This window comes from Melanostigma gelatinosum, assembly GCF_949748355.1.
Source record: "Melanostigma gelatinosum genome assembly, chromosome: 19".
In the NCBI taxonomy this organism is placed as follows: domain Eukaryota; kingdom Metazoa; phylum Chordata; class Actinopteri; order Perciformes; family Zoarcidae; genus Melanostigma; species Melanostigma gelatinosum.
In genome coordinates, this window is record NC_136652.1 from 19,600,325 (window position 1) to 19,622,028 (window position 21,704).

Consider the following 21,704-nt stretch of genomic DNA (forward strand, 5'->3'; position numbering starts at 1 on the left):
TAACAGAAACTGTTCGCGGCTTCTTGTTTTTTCATCCCTGCCTGGCCCCTTCGCCCTGCACAAGTATAGAAACAGAAAAGCGACACATGCAGCGTGTTAAGCTGAAGCTTTGAGGGCCTGACACTGACAGTAACTGATCCAATGGTCTCGCTGCTCCAACAGTACAGGCATTTATCAAACATGATCGTTGCTTTTCCATTCTTCGTCGATGATATTATTCAGACAAACATGTCTAATGAGGTTGGGAGATCATCCAACTGTTCTTTGTGAGAGAACGTGTTTACTGACAGTGATCCAGTGTGTGTTAGCGTGCTATTTGTTTTATGCTGTTCGAATAGAAGCTCTTTGATCATCCCTGGCAGTTTCACTCGCTCGTAATTCATTTAAATGTCTGCAAACAAAGTTTTAATATGTATGCTTTTGTGTCTTTATGTTTTGCCATCTTCAGCATCTAATCTTGTTCTTCTCTCCGTCGATCTTCTCAGACTTTGTCCGATCTGTTGGCGGCGGTGCGCCTCCCCTTCATCCACCCGTCCTACCTGCTGAACGTGGTGGACAACGAGGAGCTGATCAAATCGTCGGAGGCGTGCCGCGATCTGGTCAACGAGGCCAAGCGCTACCACATGCTGCCCCACGCGCGGCAAGAGATGCAGACGCCCAGGACCCGGCCGCGGCTCTCCGCTGGTAAACGCACGAAGCTCGTACACGTAGAGCAGAGACAAACTGACAGCGACATGATCTGCCACCCACCAGCGCAATTCAGCCAGAACACATCGCCAGGATCTATGCACCCACACCCCCACACACACATATTCATATTTCAAATCATATTTTACTGCTACGGGGTGACAGAGAGGTCAGGTCCCCACAAGGAGAGCCTGACTTGCAACTGCATTGTATTGATTTTAGCCCACAACTGGAAAGCACTGATTTAAAGCTCCGTAAATGTTTTTCCCACACAACCGTTTAAAATACTTAAAAGTACATGCTGGGCAACAGGTCGTATTTCCAAATGTCAGCACAAGGTTTTTCTTTCCATAATCAAACAAATGGCTACCTGAGCCAAACCTGATTGAGATTACCATGAACGGTTGGACCCGTACCGGATTCCCGGGGCTTTGCGGGCTGCTGAACCCCGGCTCTTTTACAGCAAACCCAGCACGTAAACATCTCCCAGCTAGTTCACAGACGGGTCTGTCATCCATTTCAAAGCAAGCAGCCAACCATTCACTGTCTGACCACCGCCGGTGTTCGGGCCATTGAAGACCGTGTTTGTTTACGTCGTTAAATTCAAAGAATCGTTCATGGGAATTGGAAGGCGCCTGCAAATTGCTTTTGGCCGGTCGATTTTTTTCCCTCAGGTGGGCCAGGACCCCACTCTTTCCCCCCTGTAAAGAGCTGCCTAATTATAGTGTCTGCATGGTATTATGAGCCACGCACCAGCACACCTTACCATTCTGCTTGGTAGAATAAAGATAATTGCCGAACAAATGGCACTGTATGGAGAGGTCGGTTCACAAGCCAACACCGTTGTCCAGCCGGTGTGTTTATTTGCCAGTAAACAAACATCGAGGGGACCTCGTTTTGTATTTCTTGCATCTGTAATTACCTGTAATGCCGTCGCACGGGGGCTTCACGAAGAGTCATTTGCCTCATGAGAAAAGACATTTGTGGCAGTACATGCACTCAGCATCATCCCATTACTCATCCCTCGATCCAGCAGTTTCTCCTTGTTCTCAGCAGTTTCTCGAAGCGTTTTTTTGGTCAAGGACCATTTTATCGTGTTTGGTATGTGCATATCTTATGCACCATGCAGCCCCATTATGCAGGCTGAAGTGTACATTGATTCATAGCAGCTTGTGGCTCTGTACAACAGAATTATATGAATGCTGCCGGGATGAAAACATTCATGATGCATTATGCCCCATTGGCTCAGTGAATGGGAAATATATGGAAGTTTTTCCGATCATGTTTTGAACTCCTCTCAAGCTGCAGTTCTTCTTATCACTGACTATCTGGACGGAGGATTTTATCTGCGTGTAAAACTGTTGGTTCTGGTGATTGGTGTCCGGATAACTATGTGCCGTGACGGTCTGACCGTATTCTGTGTCCTGATTGTCTGTGTGCATGCATGTGTTGCTCAGCCATCTGCTGCATTGGACAGGGTGGGCTCTGCACAGCACGGTGCGCGGTCTGCAGGGTAGCACATGTACATGCAGGACGGCGAGGAAGAAAAAGGCCGGAAGGAGAGTTCTAGGTTGCTGATGGAGGACAAGAAAGAGAAGCGACATATGAGAACAGGAGGAGAGGTCGGGGGGGGGGGAGGGGGGGGGAGGAGCCAGGGGGATCAGAAATGAAATTTGAAGGGCAGACATTTGATTGAGTTTATTCCTTGAGCATGTGTCTACTTGTGTAAGCGGTGTGTGTGTGTGTGTGTGTGTGTGTATTTTAAATGTGAGCAAACAGATGGGGCACCACCTGAGCTCGGTTGATAAGTCTGTCAGGCGGAAAAAGAAAGTAAAACTCATCCGTGAAGCTCGTCTTGCTGAGCAGTCAATCTGTGAACTTGTGAGCCGCCTGCATATGTGAGTGTATTATAGTGGGCGTGTCTGCGTACATACAGTGTGTGTGTGTGTGTGTGTGTGTGCGTGTGCATGGACACATGCCTGAGTGCCTCACACATTCAGCCTTTTTTACTGGTGATGAATGTGAGTTGAATTACATTTTTGTCTAAGCCTTGAAATTTGATTTACTCTTGTGAGACAAATTTTTAATTAGCATCCTTTCACAGCCAGATTTAAACGGCTGAATCCGGTGATAGAGGTTATATTCACCGTGCAGGTTTTCCCAACACATGCATTACTGAGGCCAATATATAAATATAATATAAGAATGATAACACATAACAAAAACTGGCGTGTTTGAATTAAGATTAGGGTAGCTTATACATTCATTATTATATTTAAATTTGAGTTCAAGCTCGAAAGTCAAAATGTGCACTTCACCAATGTAATGCCATTTTTGCCGCTGTCAATTTCAACATACTGCAATTCGTTAAAGTGGATTTGGTGAATTTAGTGTCGGCTTGCTGGGAATAAATAAACAGCATTAAAGTTTAGTTGATTCAGGAAATGAATTGATTCGTGGCAGACTTTTAAAATCACACACTTTTCATTCTTTGGGCTTTAGGGGAAGGTATCGAGTCGACTGAAGTCACGAGTCATTGGTGTTTAAGTCCAAGTCTGTTTCGAGTTTGTCAAGTCGTGTCTAAAGTCATGTGACTTTACTCCACACCTTCAAAATGAAAACATTGACAGATTGGAAAGTGTCTACGGCGAGCGTGTTCGCTCTAAATGGGTCATTTACACGTCCAGCAAAGCTAGCATTCATTTGTGTCGTGTTTCTGTCCAACGGACAATGATTCACTTTCCTTTTCGCCAGTAAAACTGAATTTAGAGCATTGAAGTTACATAAAACCAAACCAGTTAGTTAAAAAGCTTCTGTAGAGCAAAGGGGATCTGCAGGGTCTACACCTGTCATCTTACATGAAGCCATTTTATCCATCGTTAACGTAGAAATATTGATTTAATATTATATTATGGTGGTGAGAACCTGGCAACATGTTGATATTAAGCTCATACATCATGTCACGAGTAAGAAAACCATTAATAGGAATATTCACGGTCTATGAAGATACACTCGGCAATGTGCTCGTAAGATGGAAGAGCATGAACTTTTTTAAATTGAACAAAGGCCGACATCTTAATGAGTACTTGCTCCATTAGCTATAAGCTCTAAAACAGTTCTTTCTCTTGCAGCTGAATCGAAGCAGCCAGATGGTTTGCACGCACCCTTTAATTGTCTTGTTTTTTCTTTCTATAGAGTCCCGCTGCGCTGCATTGTTGTCATTTATTTCTTTACTTAATAGCCCAGTTTTTATTGGTGGTTGATTTTCATATCAGTCACTCTTGACAGGTCCTGGTCCGTCGTTGCGTTGTTTCAGCCGACGTGCTCCTGTGCAGACTTAATGGCACATGATTAAAAACAAAAATACACGTATAACAGCGCCGGGAAAGCATTTGGACAGGCAAGAGTCATAAAACGTGAATAACCACCATGATATAAAGTTTATTTTTGAGTTCAGTTGACAGTCCTCTGTCTCACTTTGCACCTAGTTTGCATTCTGGAGCGTTTTTCTGAGTGGATGCTCTGCCCATTGGTTTTATTAGTGATCTTCAAATACAAACGTCATTGTAAACGCAAAGAGATTGAACAGATGGCGTCGTTGTATCTTCTTTTTGGTTTGCACGAACTTTAGGGACACTTATTTTTACGTTCCAGCAAGGCAGGCGGGGGGGGGGGGGGCCGGTAGCTGATGTCTTCAACAGCCTCCTGTCGTCCTCATTTGGACAGAAAAAGAGTGAAATCTACGAGCGACTCATCATGAATCCACGGTGTTTCGCGTACTGTGTACGTATGTATGTGTATCCATTAGCTGCTAATTGGTTAATTAGAGCAGGGATGTGCGTCTGATGAGCTGTCATTAGACGTTCCGGGGGATCGTGGGGATTAAACAGCCGCTGGTGCTGGGAATTTACTCGCAAAACCTTTTTCGTCTTAAAGGTTGTAAGATGCACTCTGATTTATAACCTCTACACGTGTGTGTTTGTGTGCCATCAAGGAGCGAGGAAGGTTCCCTTTGGTATACGGGCAGCTTGTGTAAGCGGCCTCAACGAAACCCATGCACTGTGTTCCCATTTCCCTCTCTGCACATGTGTCGCTGTGCTCGGCTCGGAGGAGGGAGGAGAGCGCCAGGGCGAACTGTTAACTCAACCCAGCCAAGTGGAATAGCACTCAGACAAATGAGCTGTAATGACGAGGAGACGCAGGGGTCCAGCTCAGCTCACACTGTTCCTCTGTCTCGCTCACACACACACACACACACACACACACACACACACACACACACACACACACACACACACACACTTACACATTGGTATATCTTTAAATACTTGTGCTGTAGGAAGGAACCCTAAAAGAAGAAGCTCCATTATTTCTCAGCTTGTCTTTCTTTATGTCCACTTTATGATCATCTGTAATTAAGCTCTCGTGTATCTAATGGCGGAAAAGTCAAGAATCACAATATATACGCACAGCAGCAGCAGCAGCAGCAGAGATAACAGTTTAGGCTTCCAGCAGGTTCACTCCAGTGTTTCCGAACACGTGTTTCACATGTGATCATTCCTTTCACTCGATTTTTCAGTTTAAAGTTCCCTAGACATCAAGAATATTGTTTTTTCCCGTCAAAACATGAGATCACAGCCCGGGCGTGTTGGAAATGTTAATATTAAACGTCATTGGCCGTTTTACATTCCTGCAGCCAAATAAAACACCCAGTGCTGGTCGGGAAATGGCTGGATTTCATTATGTCAGCCAGCACAAAAGCTTGGCTCGCATCCACATTTTGGAGACAATAAAACTGTTCTGTGGGGTCCGTACGAAGCCCGTAGGCGTGACGTTCATCTACTCGTTCACACCTCCGCCAGCCAGCGGACTCTCTGGAGAGCGGCCGTAACGCTGCCGCCACCGCAAAGAAAGGAGAATGAGATTCACACCTCGTAAGGAGAGCATGAAACATCATCGGATGTCGTTCCGCTGTAGTCCGCCACCTACTGCTTCCTGGCTCAGGCCTGATTAACACTCTGTCTCGCTGATCGCCTCAACCTTTCTCAAATGTTCCATGTCAACACTGACAGTAGCTGTTTTTCATGGAATAATTGAGTTCATCTGTGATCGTCTCTCTGGCTGCACAGCCTCAACGCTGACCATTAAGCAACGCCAACGCGACGGAGAAGCTGTCAGCAGTTTTGAAAGACAATTATAAGCTTTTTTTTTTATTTTTACGTCAGGACTGTGTTGATTATTGTCCTGCTCTGTGTAATTATTCAGGCTTGGTTTGTCGTTGAGAGCCAATGCAGCGTGAGATTACTCTGTTTCACCTCTCAAACTGGAAATGCAGGAGAATGTGGCAGAAATGTCTTAATCGCTCCATGTGAAGAGTGCCCTTCAGCGGATCCTCTCCCGACTTTATTTCTGGAGTCTGAGACGGTATTTGAGGGAAGGAGAGGGAGGGAGAAAGGAACGGAGCGACCGAGCGTGAGAGAGAGAAAGTTGATAGCCTCTCACAGGAGAATTGGAGTGTGAGTTTTTGATATTCCACCGGCTTATCAGTGAAATCTCCAGCAAACATGTCTATCTGGGCTCATAAATGTAACATGGAGGCAGTAAATCTAGATTTGATAACCCCTGGTCTGAATGTCTGTAGGGGCTGCAGACAAAATGAAGGTTCCGTCCACTTGACCTTTCAGCTGGCGACGACTGTTCGCCGGAGCTACCGAGGAGACAAAGGGCGAGGGAGTCGGGGGGGAAAGGGAGGGGGTTGACAGGCGAGCGATCGCCTCGGCCGCAGTCTGCAAAACTTGACTGGCTTTGTTCCTAGAGCTGCACTTGGTGCTCAGACCCAAAGCGAGCAGCATTTACAGGAGCGTGGCTCATGCCACATCTGACCTGCTGCAAGGGCTGGAAGGCTGCTTCAGCCTCATGCAATATTCAGCAGACAGAGGGAACCCGGTTAGAGCTGGATCATTGCATGTGCTGATGGTGCAGATTTGGTTGTTTTGGACTGCGGCTGCATCTAGTAAATCGCAATGTTTACGATTTAAAACGCTGCGAAAGTGCAACGGGTCATCCATTCAATTCACAGGAAAACATCTCGTGGCTTTCCTGTTGTTGTGTCTAACCGCGATAGGTTTGGTTTTGACGTATCCGTCCCTGGCTTTGCTTTGTGTCGCCTGCCCGATTCAATACGTGGAGGGGAAATGAAATTTCCTGCTCACAGCATTGAAGCATTACATTTAAAAAATTCAGCAGAAACATCTCTCTCCAGTGACAGTGTCCCAGTTACTCTGGAAATCTCTGCAGAAAGTAGTTCCACCCAAAAAAAAAAAAAAAAAAAAAGAATTGACTGTGAGGTGTGTGGATCCTGCTGAGGATTGGGGACACTGTTTCTGCAGAGACACAATGCCGTTTCCTTTCGGTAATTACAATGCTGCTAATCCATGCTGCTAGCGCCACAAGCCACTAATCCACTCACTGTCACTGTATCCGGGCGGAGGTGGAAATCTCACACAAGGATGTGTGGAAAACATTGGCAAATAAAACCAAAAAGAATCTGCATGGCTAAATACCGCTAAAGGTCAGTCAGTCATTTGAGTATATTCAGCCTTTGAACATAGTTTAAAGACATTTGAGGCCATTCAAAAAAACGAATTGGACGTATACCAGCCAATCACTGAAGTGCAGATTTGTAGCCCAACCGACAAAAAAACATCCAAAAATGCGCACAGACACACTTGAAATCGTGCACATGCATACACATCGCACATCCCTGGACCCTGACATTATGAACACCCTGGGAGAGAAATCATAGGATTAGGAAGGGGGAGAAAAAAAAAGCAGAAGAGCGAGAGAGAGCGAGAGAGAGCGAGAGAGAGCGAGAGAGAGGCGGCTGAGATGAGAGGAAGTGGTTCTGGACCAACAGTGAGAACTGAACGGCTCTGAGCCCCGAGAGACGGACTGCCAGTGTCACTGTGCCGTTGATACCCGGTGAGTAAAAGTCTGCACCCGTTTTCCTCAGTCATACAGCATATGAATACATTCACACATATATATATTTATACATGCGACACATTTACTAACACGCATCGACGCTTTTTTTTCGTTCCTCTCACGAGGACGAGACCAGATGTTTGTTTTCATCGTCACCTGTGTATTCCTGTGATTTATGTGTTTAATGGCTGACTGCAAAGCAACCCAGTTTCCTTCCATGAGAACAATAATAAAGTTAATTAACAGTTAGTTATTTATGGGTTGAAGCCGATTGAACGACAGCACAATCTGCTGAATGACGCAATGCCTCTGTTGCAGTCGGGTGTGTAGCCGTGCAGTTGCTAACAGACGGAGCAATCCAAGACGAAATGAAATGAAGCGACACGTTACTGTTGACAGTGGATTCAAAGAGGAGACATGGACGTGTCTCAAACACAACTCTAGGAAGCACAAGGCTATCGTCATTGCATTTTAGACATTTGTGGATGGTTTCAAAGTCTATTTCGGTACGTGTCACATGACCAGCTGTCACGGAATTTGTAGGCGCTCAAAATTCCTTCAGTTTAAACCACTTTATGGACTTCTCCTCCACGTTGGCTTAACAGTCCAGTTCATTTTTGATGAAGATTATGGGACATGACTGAAAGTCCCAAAGACGGTTACTCAATGGACCTTGAGGTCAGATTGTTTTGGCAACTTTTTCCGAAGATAAAGAACGAAGTCTCGGTGCCGGTGTTTGTTGTCGTGCAAACCACTTGAAGGCATCCAATGCTGGGAGGACAATCCTTGCACATGACATGCGTTTCAGCGAGGCACTTCAGCCGCGCTGAGCAACGACAAGGTGTCAGCGTGGATGTCTCTGCGACCTCGCGCAACCCAAAGCCCGCATTGTCCCTTTGACTTTAACTGGAGCAAAGCACGGCTGGTTAAAGGGAGCTCACAGAGAGCTGATCGAGAGGTAAAAGGTGCAGGGGGGGGCGAAGGGACAGGACGCGGTGAAGGAAGATGAAATGGAGGGTATATTGGGGAAAAGGTGCAACGACTCCTGGGGTGTCGGAGAGAACGACTTGAAGAGAGAGAAAGGGGAGATAGAGATGGAGCAAAGACTCCCGTAGGTAGAGAGAGAGATGGAGGAGGAGAGGGAGGCGTTAGCCTCGGGGTAAGAAGAAAGAGGATGAATAGTGAAAGCGGGGCCACAGCATGGGGCAGAGAGCAAGGAGACACGTAACAAGGTGAGATAAGTGCCGGAGTGGCAGCAGGGAAGAGGAAGCGACAGCATCTTTCCATTCTGTCTTCATCTTTCCATCAACCGCTCGTCTTCTGGTGTCACTGTGTGTGTGTGTGTGTGTGTGTGTGTGTGTGTGTGTGTGTCCGTGTCCACTGGGAGTCCAGCTTGTTCTAACATGAGGTGAAACATGGGCGGCGTCCTCCTGTCACAGATCGGCTTCATTTGGCTGCAGTCGAGCTGGGTGGAAGCAAAACGCAGATACGGCCTGTTTTTTTGCGTGTGTGTGCATCATGCTCTGCGGGTGGGCATCGAATTCAATTTGAGACTCAGCACTGACAGCACTTACCTGTCCGCTCCTCAGAATACATACTGTTTTCTTCTTTTTATTTTTGCCACACAATTCACAGCCTGCGACGGCTGAACCCTCCTCCTGAGAGATTTAATGCTGGGCTCTGTCCAGGTGTCCATCCTCGTCTTTGTTTACGCTCAACGCACGCTGCCTCGCCTCCTCCTGTCTCGCTGATGTGTTTGCTGATGTTCTAAAGGACCGTGTCGGGCATTTCTTAAAGCTGCAGCAGTTCATATTTTTCTGTTAATATTTTAAGGGATTAAAATGACTACATGTACGTTAAAAGTGTCAATCGACAACGCCGTGGTAGCCGCCTGTCAATCACAAGGTAGCCCCGCCCTAAAGCATCCCCTGCTTTATGGTCTGTGTGACTCTAAATGGACCATAATGTACTAAATGAACATCATGCTGTATTGAAGAAGACTTGAAACTAGAGATTGAGACATAAACTCATGTTTACAATGTTTACTGAGGTAATAAATCAAGAGAGAAGTAGAGTCATAGACTTCTATACAACCAGACTCGACTAATAGAAATGTTTTTAGTTTAAGCCCTTCTGCATTGGCTTCACTTTTCACAAACGGAGGTTGCTGCCTGGCTTTAGTGGTAAATGGCCACACACAGGACGAGAGAAAGAATTGAATTGAGGACTCTTATCACAGTACAACAGCGGCAGCTTAGAGCTGCAAACAAGGCACTTCCTGTGTAGCTGCATAGCATTCGTATTTGGTGATATATGTTTCTTCTAAGCAGGGTGTCATTCAAAAGTTGCGATCAAATGTTTTCTTCCTGAATATAGACAGGTTCAAAATACACCCGAAATATAACAAACGGTCACTAACAATCAGGAGAAGCAGACATTTTCCGCCCAAACTGCCATGGGTATAAACTCCGTCAGGAAAACAAAAAACATGAGCTGTCAAGACTTGGTTATCCCTTCATCCCCAACCGCTCGCCTGCATCCTTCGATCTTCCATCCCTTCATCCGTCTACCCAACTCCCATCAAGCCTGCGGCTGACTGACAGCCGTCCCTGTGAGGCTTCCTTTTCGGAGGAGAAGCTTACACATACCCACGCACACACACACACACACACACACACACACACACACACACACACACACACACACACACACGCACAACCATCCGATCCGATGAGGTGGTTCCCCGTCAGAGCTCTCTCTGTTGTGGTGCGTTCTGACAGGCCGGCGTTGGCTTGTGTTGGCTTGTGAATGTGTTCAGGGCTTCAGGGGTCAGAGCTGCAGCCTCAACGCACAGATGTGGACTCTCCCTGACGTGTGCAGCCGAGCGGAAAACGCTCCACGAGCAACCCTGCACATATGCAATTGGTGATCATGAAGACCTGCATGTGCACAGACGTACAGTTCGGCGCGTAGAATTGCTTAAGCTGGCCTAATTGGACACAGTGGGGGTTCAAGAAGGAGACATTCTATGTAGAAAAACAACAAAAGAAATTGCTCTTATTCTGTAGTCGTTTGTTCTTCGTTTACTTTGACTAAAGTGGAAAAAATCCAACAAACCAGCAGCATCAGGAACTTTAGTATTACATGTACATCTTCCACCATGTTTGAAGATGGAATAGAATTTGTTTATTTCTTCCTGAACAACATGAATCCATACAGATATTACAACAAACAGCAGAACATTGATTGACGCGCGCACGCAAAAGGGAAAATTTGTCTCGCACATAGATGCTGAAACTTTGACAACTTAATTGAGGCAGTCAATATGAACAAATGTGAAACGGCTAACAGGATGTAAGAAGAGGAGATGAAAAGAGATGAAAATGTAATCCTATGAAAGGCAGAGGAAAACGGTCCAACTTTTAAAATCCAATAAAGTTGAAACGCTGCGTGTGATAAAGAAAAATGGAGCGCAAACACGTACAGCAATAGCAGCAAACGAATCACAAGCAAAACGAATCACAAGCAAGAAACAACAGCAGAGCAAAGTCAATATAATTAGTGTGTGTGTGTGGGGGGGGGGGGGGGGGATGGTTGGATGGTTTGAGGCTCATGAGAGGGAAGACAAAGAGCCTGTTTTCACTCCATTTGTTTCTTCTTCAAAGAACAGCTGCTGTAGCTGCGACTGTCTTATAAAACTACACTCCCATTTATTAGCTGCGTATCCACGGTGGTCTTGAGGGCCGTTTGAGGTTTAGGGTCCGGGGCGTGATGCCCCGGAGCTGTGAAAACGAGCCCATGATGGGCACGAATCCAAACCTTTTTCAGCGGCGCTCCACGTTTGCACATCTTTTACGCGCTGCCAGAAAGGGCGTCGACGCGCACACGGCTCCCACGCCCTCCGCATATATTCTCCCGATTGTCCTTTTTTTTTTTTTTAAGCTCGTGTACCTTCATCTTGCAGCGACTCCGTCACAATTTCTCCTTGAGTCGTCTTTCTCGTCCTACGTAGAGGAAGGCGTTCTGATAAAACAATCTCACAGAGGAAAAGAGCCCGTCAGCTCTAAGCTGTCCACTCTAAGTCTAAGCTGTATGTCCACGATATGTCTGAGGCAGTGCTTACTGCTCTGTCTGTTTGCTCAGACTCACCAAAGCCCATTGTAGTTGTTGTATCTTTCTCCTCTTTTACCCTTTTCCTCTTCCTGGAGAAAAACAAACCCTCTGTTTTACCAGCTTTGGAGGAAAAATAGAAGCTTAAGAGTTGGAAATAAGTGAATAAGGGGATCGGTTTTTTTAACTGAAAGAAACAGACAGCCGCCTATGGATGTCTGTCGGGCGAGTGCCAGTGGTTAGCCTTGCTTTGCAATGTTTGAAGATGAGTCTTCCCTCCACTTCCATATTTTCCATCTTTCTCTTTCCTCCTCTCTCCTCACACCGTCTCTGTCTCTCCCTGTCACCCCTTCCTCTCACTCCCCGGCTCGCCTCCCTCCTCCCGCCTGCCCACCGCTTACAAACGCACAGCTCATTCCTGTCGTCTTGCCTGCTCACCGGAGCCTTCTGCTGAAGACTGAGAGGACCTGAGACACGCGTGTGGCAGCCCGCCAACCTGTGTGTGTGTGTGTGTGTGTGTGTGTGTGTGTGTGTGTGTGTGTGTGTGTGTGTCCAGACGCGTCTCCTGGTGGCGATGTACACAGATTGATTCTCTTGATTTTGCGATTCTCTTATGCCAATGCTCAAACAGCGTGTGTGTGTTGCGCCGTGGGAGTGTGTGGACGTGTAGAGGAAGGGAGAGCCGGAGAGCTGGGCGGCAACCGAACGGATGGCAGCCCCATCGGTCTCGGTAATTGAGTTATACGTTCCCGTTTAATTCAGTCGTTTCCTGTGACCGAGAGGAAACTTTTCTGCTTTGCATTTTTGTTTTTGCATTTCCCGACAAGCGTCTTGACTCTGGGACAGCCTGCTGAATTCAAAACAGCAGACGCATATATTCGCTCGTTGTGTTTGTCCGTGTGCACGCAGACTGTCGAGGTTCTATGAAAACCACATCTATTATTTACATTTGAAAATACTTTTGGCTCTAAAAGAGAACTGATGAAAACGTGAGTTTAGTTTTGTGGAGCCGTTTTGCTTTGGGCCCTTTTGGAATCTTCTCAATAAGTAGTTTGAGGTTTAAACTGTGATGAATTAGTCCACAGAATGTTCAGCTGATATTCCAATCGCGCCAACTCGACACCAACCTTCTGTTTCTGTTACTGTCAAGACTCCAGCTTGTTGGCGGCTTTGTTGTGCACTTGACACTGAAACAGAAACCTGTCCATGTTTGAATCTGCACACATGCTGATGCCACGCTTCCAGTTTCTTTTACTCGTGGCTGGTGATTTATTCTATTCTTATCCAACTGTTGCTCCGATGGCTCTTTGTCTCCGTCTGCCCTTTCATATTGTCAGCCTGGATGAACAGCATCACATTACTATGCAAACCCTTCATACGAAATAATATCTATTTGTGAAGAGATCTTTCTACAACCTAAAAGAATAAAAGACAGTTCAGACATATAGAGTTGCCCTCTCAGCCATCTGATTTGTAGCAAATCAAGTATACATATAAAACATAATGCCTCTCAAAGAGGCTTTGATTCAATCTTGGCTCTTATTTACTGGTGGAAACCTTCCCTGATGGCCTGCTTCCTCCCATCTCTCTCCTTCCTTTGCCCACTCCTCCTCTTCCATCCTCCTCCTGCTCCTTTATCCTCTAGGTGTTGCGGAGGTGATAGTCCTGGTGGGAGGGCGCCAGGCCATCGGGATGAGCCAGCGCTCCCTGACAGCAGTCACCTGTTTTAACCCCCAGAGTAGTAAGTGGTACCCGCTGGCCAGCCTGCCCTTCTACGACCGCGAGTTCTTCAGCGTCATCTCGGCGGGAGACAACATCTACCTGTCAGGTGAGCTAAATCGCCCGCTCCAGCAGCGCAATTGTAGCTTTTCCCCGTCGCAGTCATTCAGCGGCACAGAGCCGGAGGACAGTAGATGCCATCGGTTTATCTCACTGCAGTGGTGAAAGGTTATCCCTGCATCCAGCAACAGTTCACGTGACTTTGTCATGTGATTCGTTCAAATGAAAACACGAACGTTGGCCTCAAACTGTCTTCTTTAGATTCAACGAGATGTAATACAAGAATAACTTGCCCACATGCAACATCGGGTTGATTTTGCTGTTCCTAAAGAGGCTCCTCCCTCTCTGTGGATGGAAATGTCCGTTGGTCAGTTGGCCCACCCACCGCAAATATCTCAACAACTAATGGATGGTTTGCCCGTGAAATATTCTCCAGACGGCCGTGATCCCCTTGTCTTTTCATCTCGCGCAACCGTGAAGTTGACCTTTGTGGTTTTTAGTGAAACGACTATTAGATGGATTGCCAGTAAATTAGTTCCGCTGACGATGAATTATAATGCCTTTGGGGATCCCCTGGCTTTTCCTCCAGTGCCATCATCGTCATGTTTATGACTAATTACCTGCAAAACTAAAAACATCAGCCCGAAGCTGTACATGTGTTTGCAAATTAGCGAAATGTTGACGAACGTCAGGATGCTGATGAAAACGCCGTCATCATCAGAGCCTCCAGCTCCAGAATCCAGAATCTTGCTGAAGGTTTTTCACTCATGAACTCTTAGTGAGGACATTTTCTCTTCATGACAAATGTAACTCAGCAGAGTGGAGCTTCCCAGGTCCTCACCAACGTCTTGTGACCTTTGTAAAAAGAGTCAAAGAGTTTTAAAAGGAAGGCCGCCCTCAATCGCCGACTCATCTGTTGCTTTGAAAACTTCGTTCTGACCAACACTGCAGACAACGTTGATGTCTGTCTCCTCAGAAGGGTCCTTTTGTATTGAATGTCTCCTATTTACCTTCTCTGGAGCTTTTTTTATTTCTTTTTTTTACTTTTTTTTCAGGCTTTACAGTCGCTGCAGTGTTCTGCAGTTCATTTTGTTCCGTAGTGGCACGCTGTGCACTCCGTGACTCCCTCTATGAGACACCTTTAAGTTGAGAGGCAGACTGAATTTCTCCCTCCTCGGCCCGTTTGTGCGAGAATCCTGCACGCTGCTCAGACCTCGACATTGCACCGTGGAAATGCAGCAGGATTTGTCCTGCGGGCACCTTTTCCTCTCCCTCTTTTCATATAAATGTAAATTTGTGTTCGGGCATTGGAACAGGTATGCATGTGTCCGCTGGGAGTCGGACAGCCAGCGGGGGAAATCAGAGGTGTTCTAGCAGGCCAATCAACAGGTCTGTGGCCCTCCGAACACTCTGAGCCGGGTCACTGAGTCACGGCTGGTGTTACATGTCAGACTGCACCTCTAACGCGGCCGCCTCGAAGAGAGCTGAAACAAGTAGAGTTGTGATGGTCGGCCGGTTGACTCGTCAAGCCAGCGGCAAACAGCTTTCAGTCAGGTGGCCATGTGTGTCACCTTTTCTTTAAAATCTCTGGAAAAAGCACCTCGTATTTAGGAGCGGAGATTTCAATATCAGGAATATGTTTAAATGTCATTAGCATTATCTTAGCCCTGTGTTTTTTCATCCTAATACTTGTAGTTCCAGGTATTACGGAGCTGAAGGAAGGAGAGACGCAAATATAATTTATAATATAAATATAATACATTTGTTTTTATTTTATATGTTAGAAGAAATGTCCACCCCTTGTTTTAATGTAGCCACTAAACACACCCAGTACCTCCTTGTTTTATAATGAAATTTGAATCAGCTGTTCTGCCTTAAATACTCGGCCGAGATAATTCCTGAACCTTTGGAAAGCACTTCCTCTGAAGCACAGACGTTTTATCGTTTTATATATATATATATATACTTGCTATCCTACAAGAACTAAATGAAGTCTGTTTTCTCTGGTCGTAACCCAGGTAGAGTTCTTGAGTTTCTTAAAAGGTTCTTGGTTTCCTGGGATAGTTGATACAGTGGAAACACCTTTCTATAATCCCCCCACCACTTTAATAACCCTTTGCCTCGATGTTTCAGGGGGCACAGAGTCTGGCGTGATGTTGGCTGATGTTTGGTGCTACATGTCCCTGCTGGACAACTGGAATCTGGTGTCCCGGATGACCGTGCCCCGCTGCAGACACAACAGCCTGGTGTACGACGGCAAACTCTACACCATCGGAGGACTGGGCGTGTCGGGGAACCTGGACCACGTGGAGAGGTAAGAGTCACGTAAAATCATCAGCAAGCCCGTCTCCAGACACCTCCAGCGGCTCCCAGCCGGTGACCGCACGGCCCCACGCTGCTCTGACCCGCCGCTCTGACGGCCGCGCCGGGGAGAGCGCACGCCTGGACGATTCTGCAAATTATAGACGGATGCTGAGCAATCCAGTTCGAGCAAATCCATATTCACACTGCGCAGCGAGACGTGGCAGATGGGGTGGCATGCAGTTGTGCGGCGCAGCATATTGCAAAACGTGTGTTGGACAGGTTTGTGAGCATTTTCCGTGGGAGCAAAAAGGTGGCGAGGAATGAACGCGAGCCGGAGCACATGAAACGGTCACAGCTGCGAGTGTTGTTGTGCAGCGACGAAGCGCCTCTCACGTCTTTCTGAGTGCTGCATGAGTGCGAGGATTTGCTTTCTGAGAGCCGAGTGGTGTGCTGTGTCTGATTCATCCACTCATCGACACTTCATCTGAAGGTTGTCTACTGCGGCCTATTCAGCCGGGTCTTTCCGTCTTCATTTTTTTAATCCGTATTTGTTGAAACTCTTCGGCATGAAACCCGTTCTCATGGGGTCTAATGAACCCCTAGCGGCACAGAACATGAAAAGGGATCGTCGAGATTTAATCATTTCATTCATATCGATTGGGTTTTGTAACACTGCTCCCCATTTTTTATTTCTCCCTGTAACCTGGGCAGAGGAGTGAGTTCCGTGAGAGCGAGAGAGGGCTACCTCCCCTGCACGGCAGAGCGAGATTCACCAAAGCAATCAAAAGAACATTACCGAGTATATTAGAGCAGGCCGCTGCCGCTCATTACCGAGCAGCTCAATTGATCTCCGAAGCGGCTCGCAATCCACAACAGCCCTCCAAATGAAACAGCCTAATTTGATATTTCCCCGTAATGCTGCCATACAGTGTCGTTATGACGGGGGGGGGGGGCAGATAGAATATTTGCCCCGTAATGGAAACGCATTTGATTCCTCCGTCTCTGAGCTGCTTAATTTGAGCGCTTGAGCGCTGCGTCGAGGGCATTGGCAGAGATCACCGCGTCACTGATGTTATTTGTATGCGTTTCTACGTCGGTGCCCCTCGTGCGTGTCTTTCTTTGTCCAATCGTGAAGCTTCTCCGAGGCCCTCGGCAACTGGACTCGATTGTCAGCATTGTAGAAGCTTAACCTACTTCGCCTCTCTTACGAGAACCGTCAGAGGCCTCTTCTGCTCGATATTACTGCCCGAGCGCTGCACTCTCGAAGGCCGCACCGGCTTGGGGGAAATAACCGGCTCACTGAACAAAATAGTTGAACTCTTACATAGTTAGGAGGCGGTTGCGTGGCGCTGTGGCTGAAGCGAACCGTTTGTAACACAAGGGTCAGGGTCAGGGTCAGGGTCATGTTCAGCAGCCTCATGGAAAAGCCAACGGATCTCTCAAGCTATTCGGCCAAAAATTGTCGGAGCAGTCGACAGGCTTGTTTCTAAGCAACACAGGCTTTTATTTTCTCTTTCTCAGAAACCACTATGTGGAGTCAGATGGTCTAAAAAGACTCGTTATTCTTGGAATAAAATACATGAAGACAGAAAGGATTGTGCTTTGAGAGAGGGCACAGACGTATAGAGGCATGTATGTGTGATATTCTAATAACTCGGTGCCCGCTAATTGTTGAAATGGCAAGTTTTTCTGTAAATAGTTTTTGTGATAATGATTACAAATGCTTTATTCATTGCTTCAGATTTCCATTTAAAATGTGTTATGAATGCCTCAGACTTCCACAGACTTTGTTGGTGAATTGCAGTTTAATCAGCTGGCAAACGCTGGAGGTGCGAGCTGCGTGCAGCTTTGTGGAGACCAGAAACATCTAACTGTATTTAATGTGAAGAGGCTGACAGCTGTACCTGGGGGATAGCGAAGGCACTGTAAAGGTTTGAGATATTTAGCAATATTCTCCGCAGAAATGCTTCACCCTGAACTTTGGGTTGTGAGGAGGAAATTACCCCCGGCACTGGTGATGTTGCATCTTAAACGAGGAGCGTGTCGCCATTCAGAAATCCGTCGGCATGTGCCTCTGCAGAGAAACGACTTCTTTTCTTTGTTGGGTCTTTGAAGCAGAACTATTGTGGTGGGTTATGCATCATTTACATTCGTAGTTTTGTCGAGAATTTACTGCTATGAATAGTGTTGTCTACTTCAAATGTATTCTTTAAAACAAGGTATTCATTAAGACTGAATGACAATGTGACCAACTGTTCCACAAGCTGACGCTCAAGCCAGAATGCACATTCACACCTTTGAGCAATTGAAGAAAAAGAGCTGTTCAACAATCCCACGTCACGCCAAGTGTAAACAGGGAAGAAATTAGGTGACAACAAAGACAACGTCATAGGTCATCTTTGTGATAGACTTAAAAAAATACACCAGTGAGTCTCACTGAGAGCTGAATAATCCCACCTGCTGACAGAATCACATGAATCCTCGATCCACCCCGAAGCACCTCCACCCTCAATAGAGCGAAGGATGAAGGAGACACAAAACACAGGACGCTTGTCCAGGAGACAGCTGATCGTTTCCCCGTGTGAAACTAAAAGCAAACGTTGACAATTGGTCACGTGAGTCGCTGGTCACGTGACCTGTTAATCAATCAAAAGTCACTTTATTTATTAGTCAGTCAAGTTATCGTCAACCACGATCTTTTCCTAAACACAAACTAAGTGGGTTTGTTGCCTAAACCCGAGCTTCCTGTCAAGACGGAGCTTTATTTTGAAATGACACTATGCATGTAAGGACTGGAAAGTGACGCACCGCCCCGGACACGTCCAACACTGACATTAAAGGGGTCAATGTTTGACCGCCTTTACTGATCTCGATCATGAAATATCAAATGTCACACACTGAAGCCTTGTTTTAACTTCGGTTGACGCGTAACGTTTTGAGTGTCGTCATCAGAAATCGCAGAAAAAGGCTCCAGAAATCATTTGGGAACAGAATTTATGATTTAATCCACTGAGTTAAAACTGACGGACTGAGGTCTGATTGGTCATATGTTCCAAGATATAATATAGATATTTAAACAGTGTGAAGGAGACAGCGGGGGCAAGTTGTCGCACCTGAGTGTGTGTGTGTGTGTGTGTGTGTGTGTGTGTGTGTGTGCGTGTGCGTGTGTGTGTGTGTGTGTGTGTGTGTGTGTGGAGGAAGAATGAGCTATTTCAAGTCTTAAGGAGGATTTTTGACACTTCTGGAGATTTGTCAACAGCAAGCAGCTGGTCTGTCAAATCAACTCAAAGGACAGGTGTTAAATCAGGTGTTATAAATCACAAGCAATCTCAGCTGCGTGGGAAAGATCCTGACAGATTAACAGCAGCAGACTCATAAACAGGACTTCATATCATTTAATTCCTTGAATTAGTTTTTGTAACAAGACGCCGCACAAAAACACAATTGTGTATCTTATAATTAAAGCCAGCTTGAGAACAATTGTCCCCGTACAAACAATCTCACTGATGTATCGTCTTCTTGCGTTTTGAACCCTCATGAAGTCTTACGCAGGCTGAAAGCTTTTTTTCTTCATGTGGACAGCAATGTAACGAATTAAAGGCTCATTATAGAACCGTGGCATTGCTCCTGTGCCTGAAGTTTGCTTCTGCAGACATTGAAAGCCCTTTTTTTTTCACCTTCACATTTTTTCACTGAAGGGAGATCATAAAGTCACTTACGAATCATTGTAATCGTCTCATAGCTGGGAAAAAAAGCAGTTGGTGATTATCACTTTCAGGCCATTTCTGAAAGAATTTTTTCATATCTGCTTTGATAAATGAGCCTCATTAATTGCTGATCCTTTATTTCGTAGCTAACCAGCAGATTTGGCAGGTGTGGCTGTGCTGTGAGATGCAGTTGGCTCTACTGCAGCTCAGTATCGTTGAGCCAAAACTCTAAAGATAGCAGAGACTCCAACGGCAGCCAGTCCGCAGCAGGACTCAACCCTGGCCAGTGGAGATAAGAGGACTGTTACTCCAGCCTTTCTTTTGTTGTGACGCCTCTGCACAAGGAGGAAGAAATCCGCTGGTTGTAATAGCGAAGGCTCATAACATTCAGAAATCATTAGTCAGTGTATGTGAATGGCTGCCTTGTTTGCTATGCAGATGGCTGGTGGGGATTGCATCTGAAGGCTGGGGAACGGCATGAAACGGTGCGACAGCCAGAGCTGATTTGCTCCACTCGCAGAGCGATTGATGCGGAGATTGTTTACACACGCAGCCAATCTTTTTCATTTTTTGCGTGCGTCCGCATTTCGCGTGTGCGCACTCGTGTGTTCCCGTACTCGCCGCTTCTCGAGTACATGTCGTGTTGCACGTGTATGCCTCCGTGCACACGCGCCTTATGTTCATTCGCGTGTCCGTCCGCGGCCTCGGCCAAGGTCTCTCTCCTTCCAACTCCGGCTCCCCCGGCTCCTCATTTGCAGTCCTTCCCGGCTCCCTCGCGCCCCATCTCGTCATCCATCTCACTGAGGGTTTCACGCTCCGAACCGTGAAATTCACCCGCATTCACAATTATGTCTTCAATCAGAGCCATCTCAAAGCTAGGAGGATGCAGCCTTTCTTCGGGAACGGCAGGAGGTCCAAATCAACGCTCAAAGGCCTGAGCGGGCTTCTGCCAGTCTCCTCTCTCTCCACTAATCACTGACAGAATGTTGGGAGCAGGGAGCAGTCGGGTTCCGGAGGTTTTAACTTGCAATCAGATACCCAGGGCCTGCCTGCTCCCCAGCATGGTGATCCTTTGGCAAACCAATATGATTGCAGATATTGAATAATTCATGGCTGTCTAATGATGTGTCAATCACAGATGGTTTTGTTTTATTTATTGCGCACTATGCACAGGTTTGTGCGTCCTCCAAGCTCTATTGCAAGTTAATATTGCATGAAGACTGTTAGCAACGTGACACTGAGTACAACAACCAGCGTTTCTCATCAGGGATGTTGTGCTGTTTGGCTAACAAGACCGGAGGAGAGAAGAGCAATTTACAAAGATCATGTTCTCTGGCTTTTTTTCGGATTTTGAAAATAAAATGAGCCCTTAAATTGCAGCACCATGAATTTTTGCCCGGAATAAATCTGTGGAGATCGCTCCGATGTTTCTGTGTTGTTTGTCAGGTTCATTAACTGCCACATTTGTTGTTGTTGTATACGCACATGAACTCTGCTGTGGATACTTATTCACGTCTTGGTCGAGTGCTGATTGTCAGATTCATGGTTTTTCCATTTGTTGAGCTCTTCTCGAGCGGCCAGCCTTGCCCTGACGTGATCATTTAATCAATCCCTTCATTCTTCTCTTCACACTTCTCTCCACCATCTGTTTCTTTACTTTCACTTTTTCCTTTAAGTAAAGTTCTACTTTGGAGCGGTATCATCGGCTGTTTCCAGAGTGTTGTCTTAGTCTGACAAAGGAGACGAATCGTGACGCCTCGAAGACCTCGCAGAGGAGCATTGAATGGCTCCCGGGAATTAATCGGCTCAACTGTGACCAAGAACATACAGCGAGATGGAGAATCCAGCGGGAGGTTTCCTCACGCTGCACACAGTTGAAGTCTTCTGTAGGCGGCTCCGTAAACTGACAAGTCCTTAAGTACTTGATGTCCGCGGGCGGTGTGCATGCTGGGTCGCCAGTCACCCAGAGAAAGGTCCCCTTCTGTGGGACGCCAGGGGTGGGAGAGACTCCACGTCGCGCTCAAGAGGCTACATCTGCTCTTTGAGTTGTGGCGACTTCGTGTTTGCCTCCTGGCTGCCCCGACGAGCGCGCTCTGACTGGGCAGGCAGAAGGAGGAGACCACAGATGGTTCC

General features: G+C 46.6%; 1 protein-coding gene across 2 annotated transcripts in view; it reads left to right on the forward strand.

The window, feature by feature from the left end:
- Positions 1-21,704, forward strand: part of klhl29 (kelch like family member 29) — a gene marked incomplete at its 3' end in the record, with an annotated part of 170,916 nt that overhangs the window by 128,515 nt on the left and 20,697 nt on the right. For both annotated transcript variants that reach the window (XM_079291403.1, XM_079291402.1), the window contains exons 10-12: positions 486-684; positions 13,427-13,609; positions 15,694-15,874. In XM_079291403.1, coding sequence (XP_079147529.1) covers positions 486-684; positions 13,427-13,609; positions 15,694-15,874 — 563 coding nt within the window. The remainder of the gene's footprint in view (positions 1-485; positions 685-13,426; positions 13,610-15,693; positions 15,875-21,704) is intronic.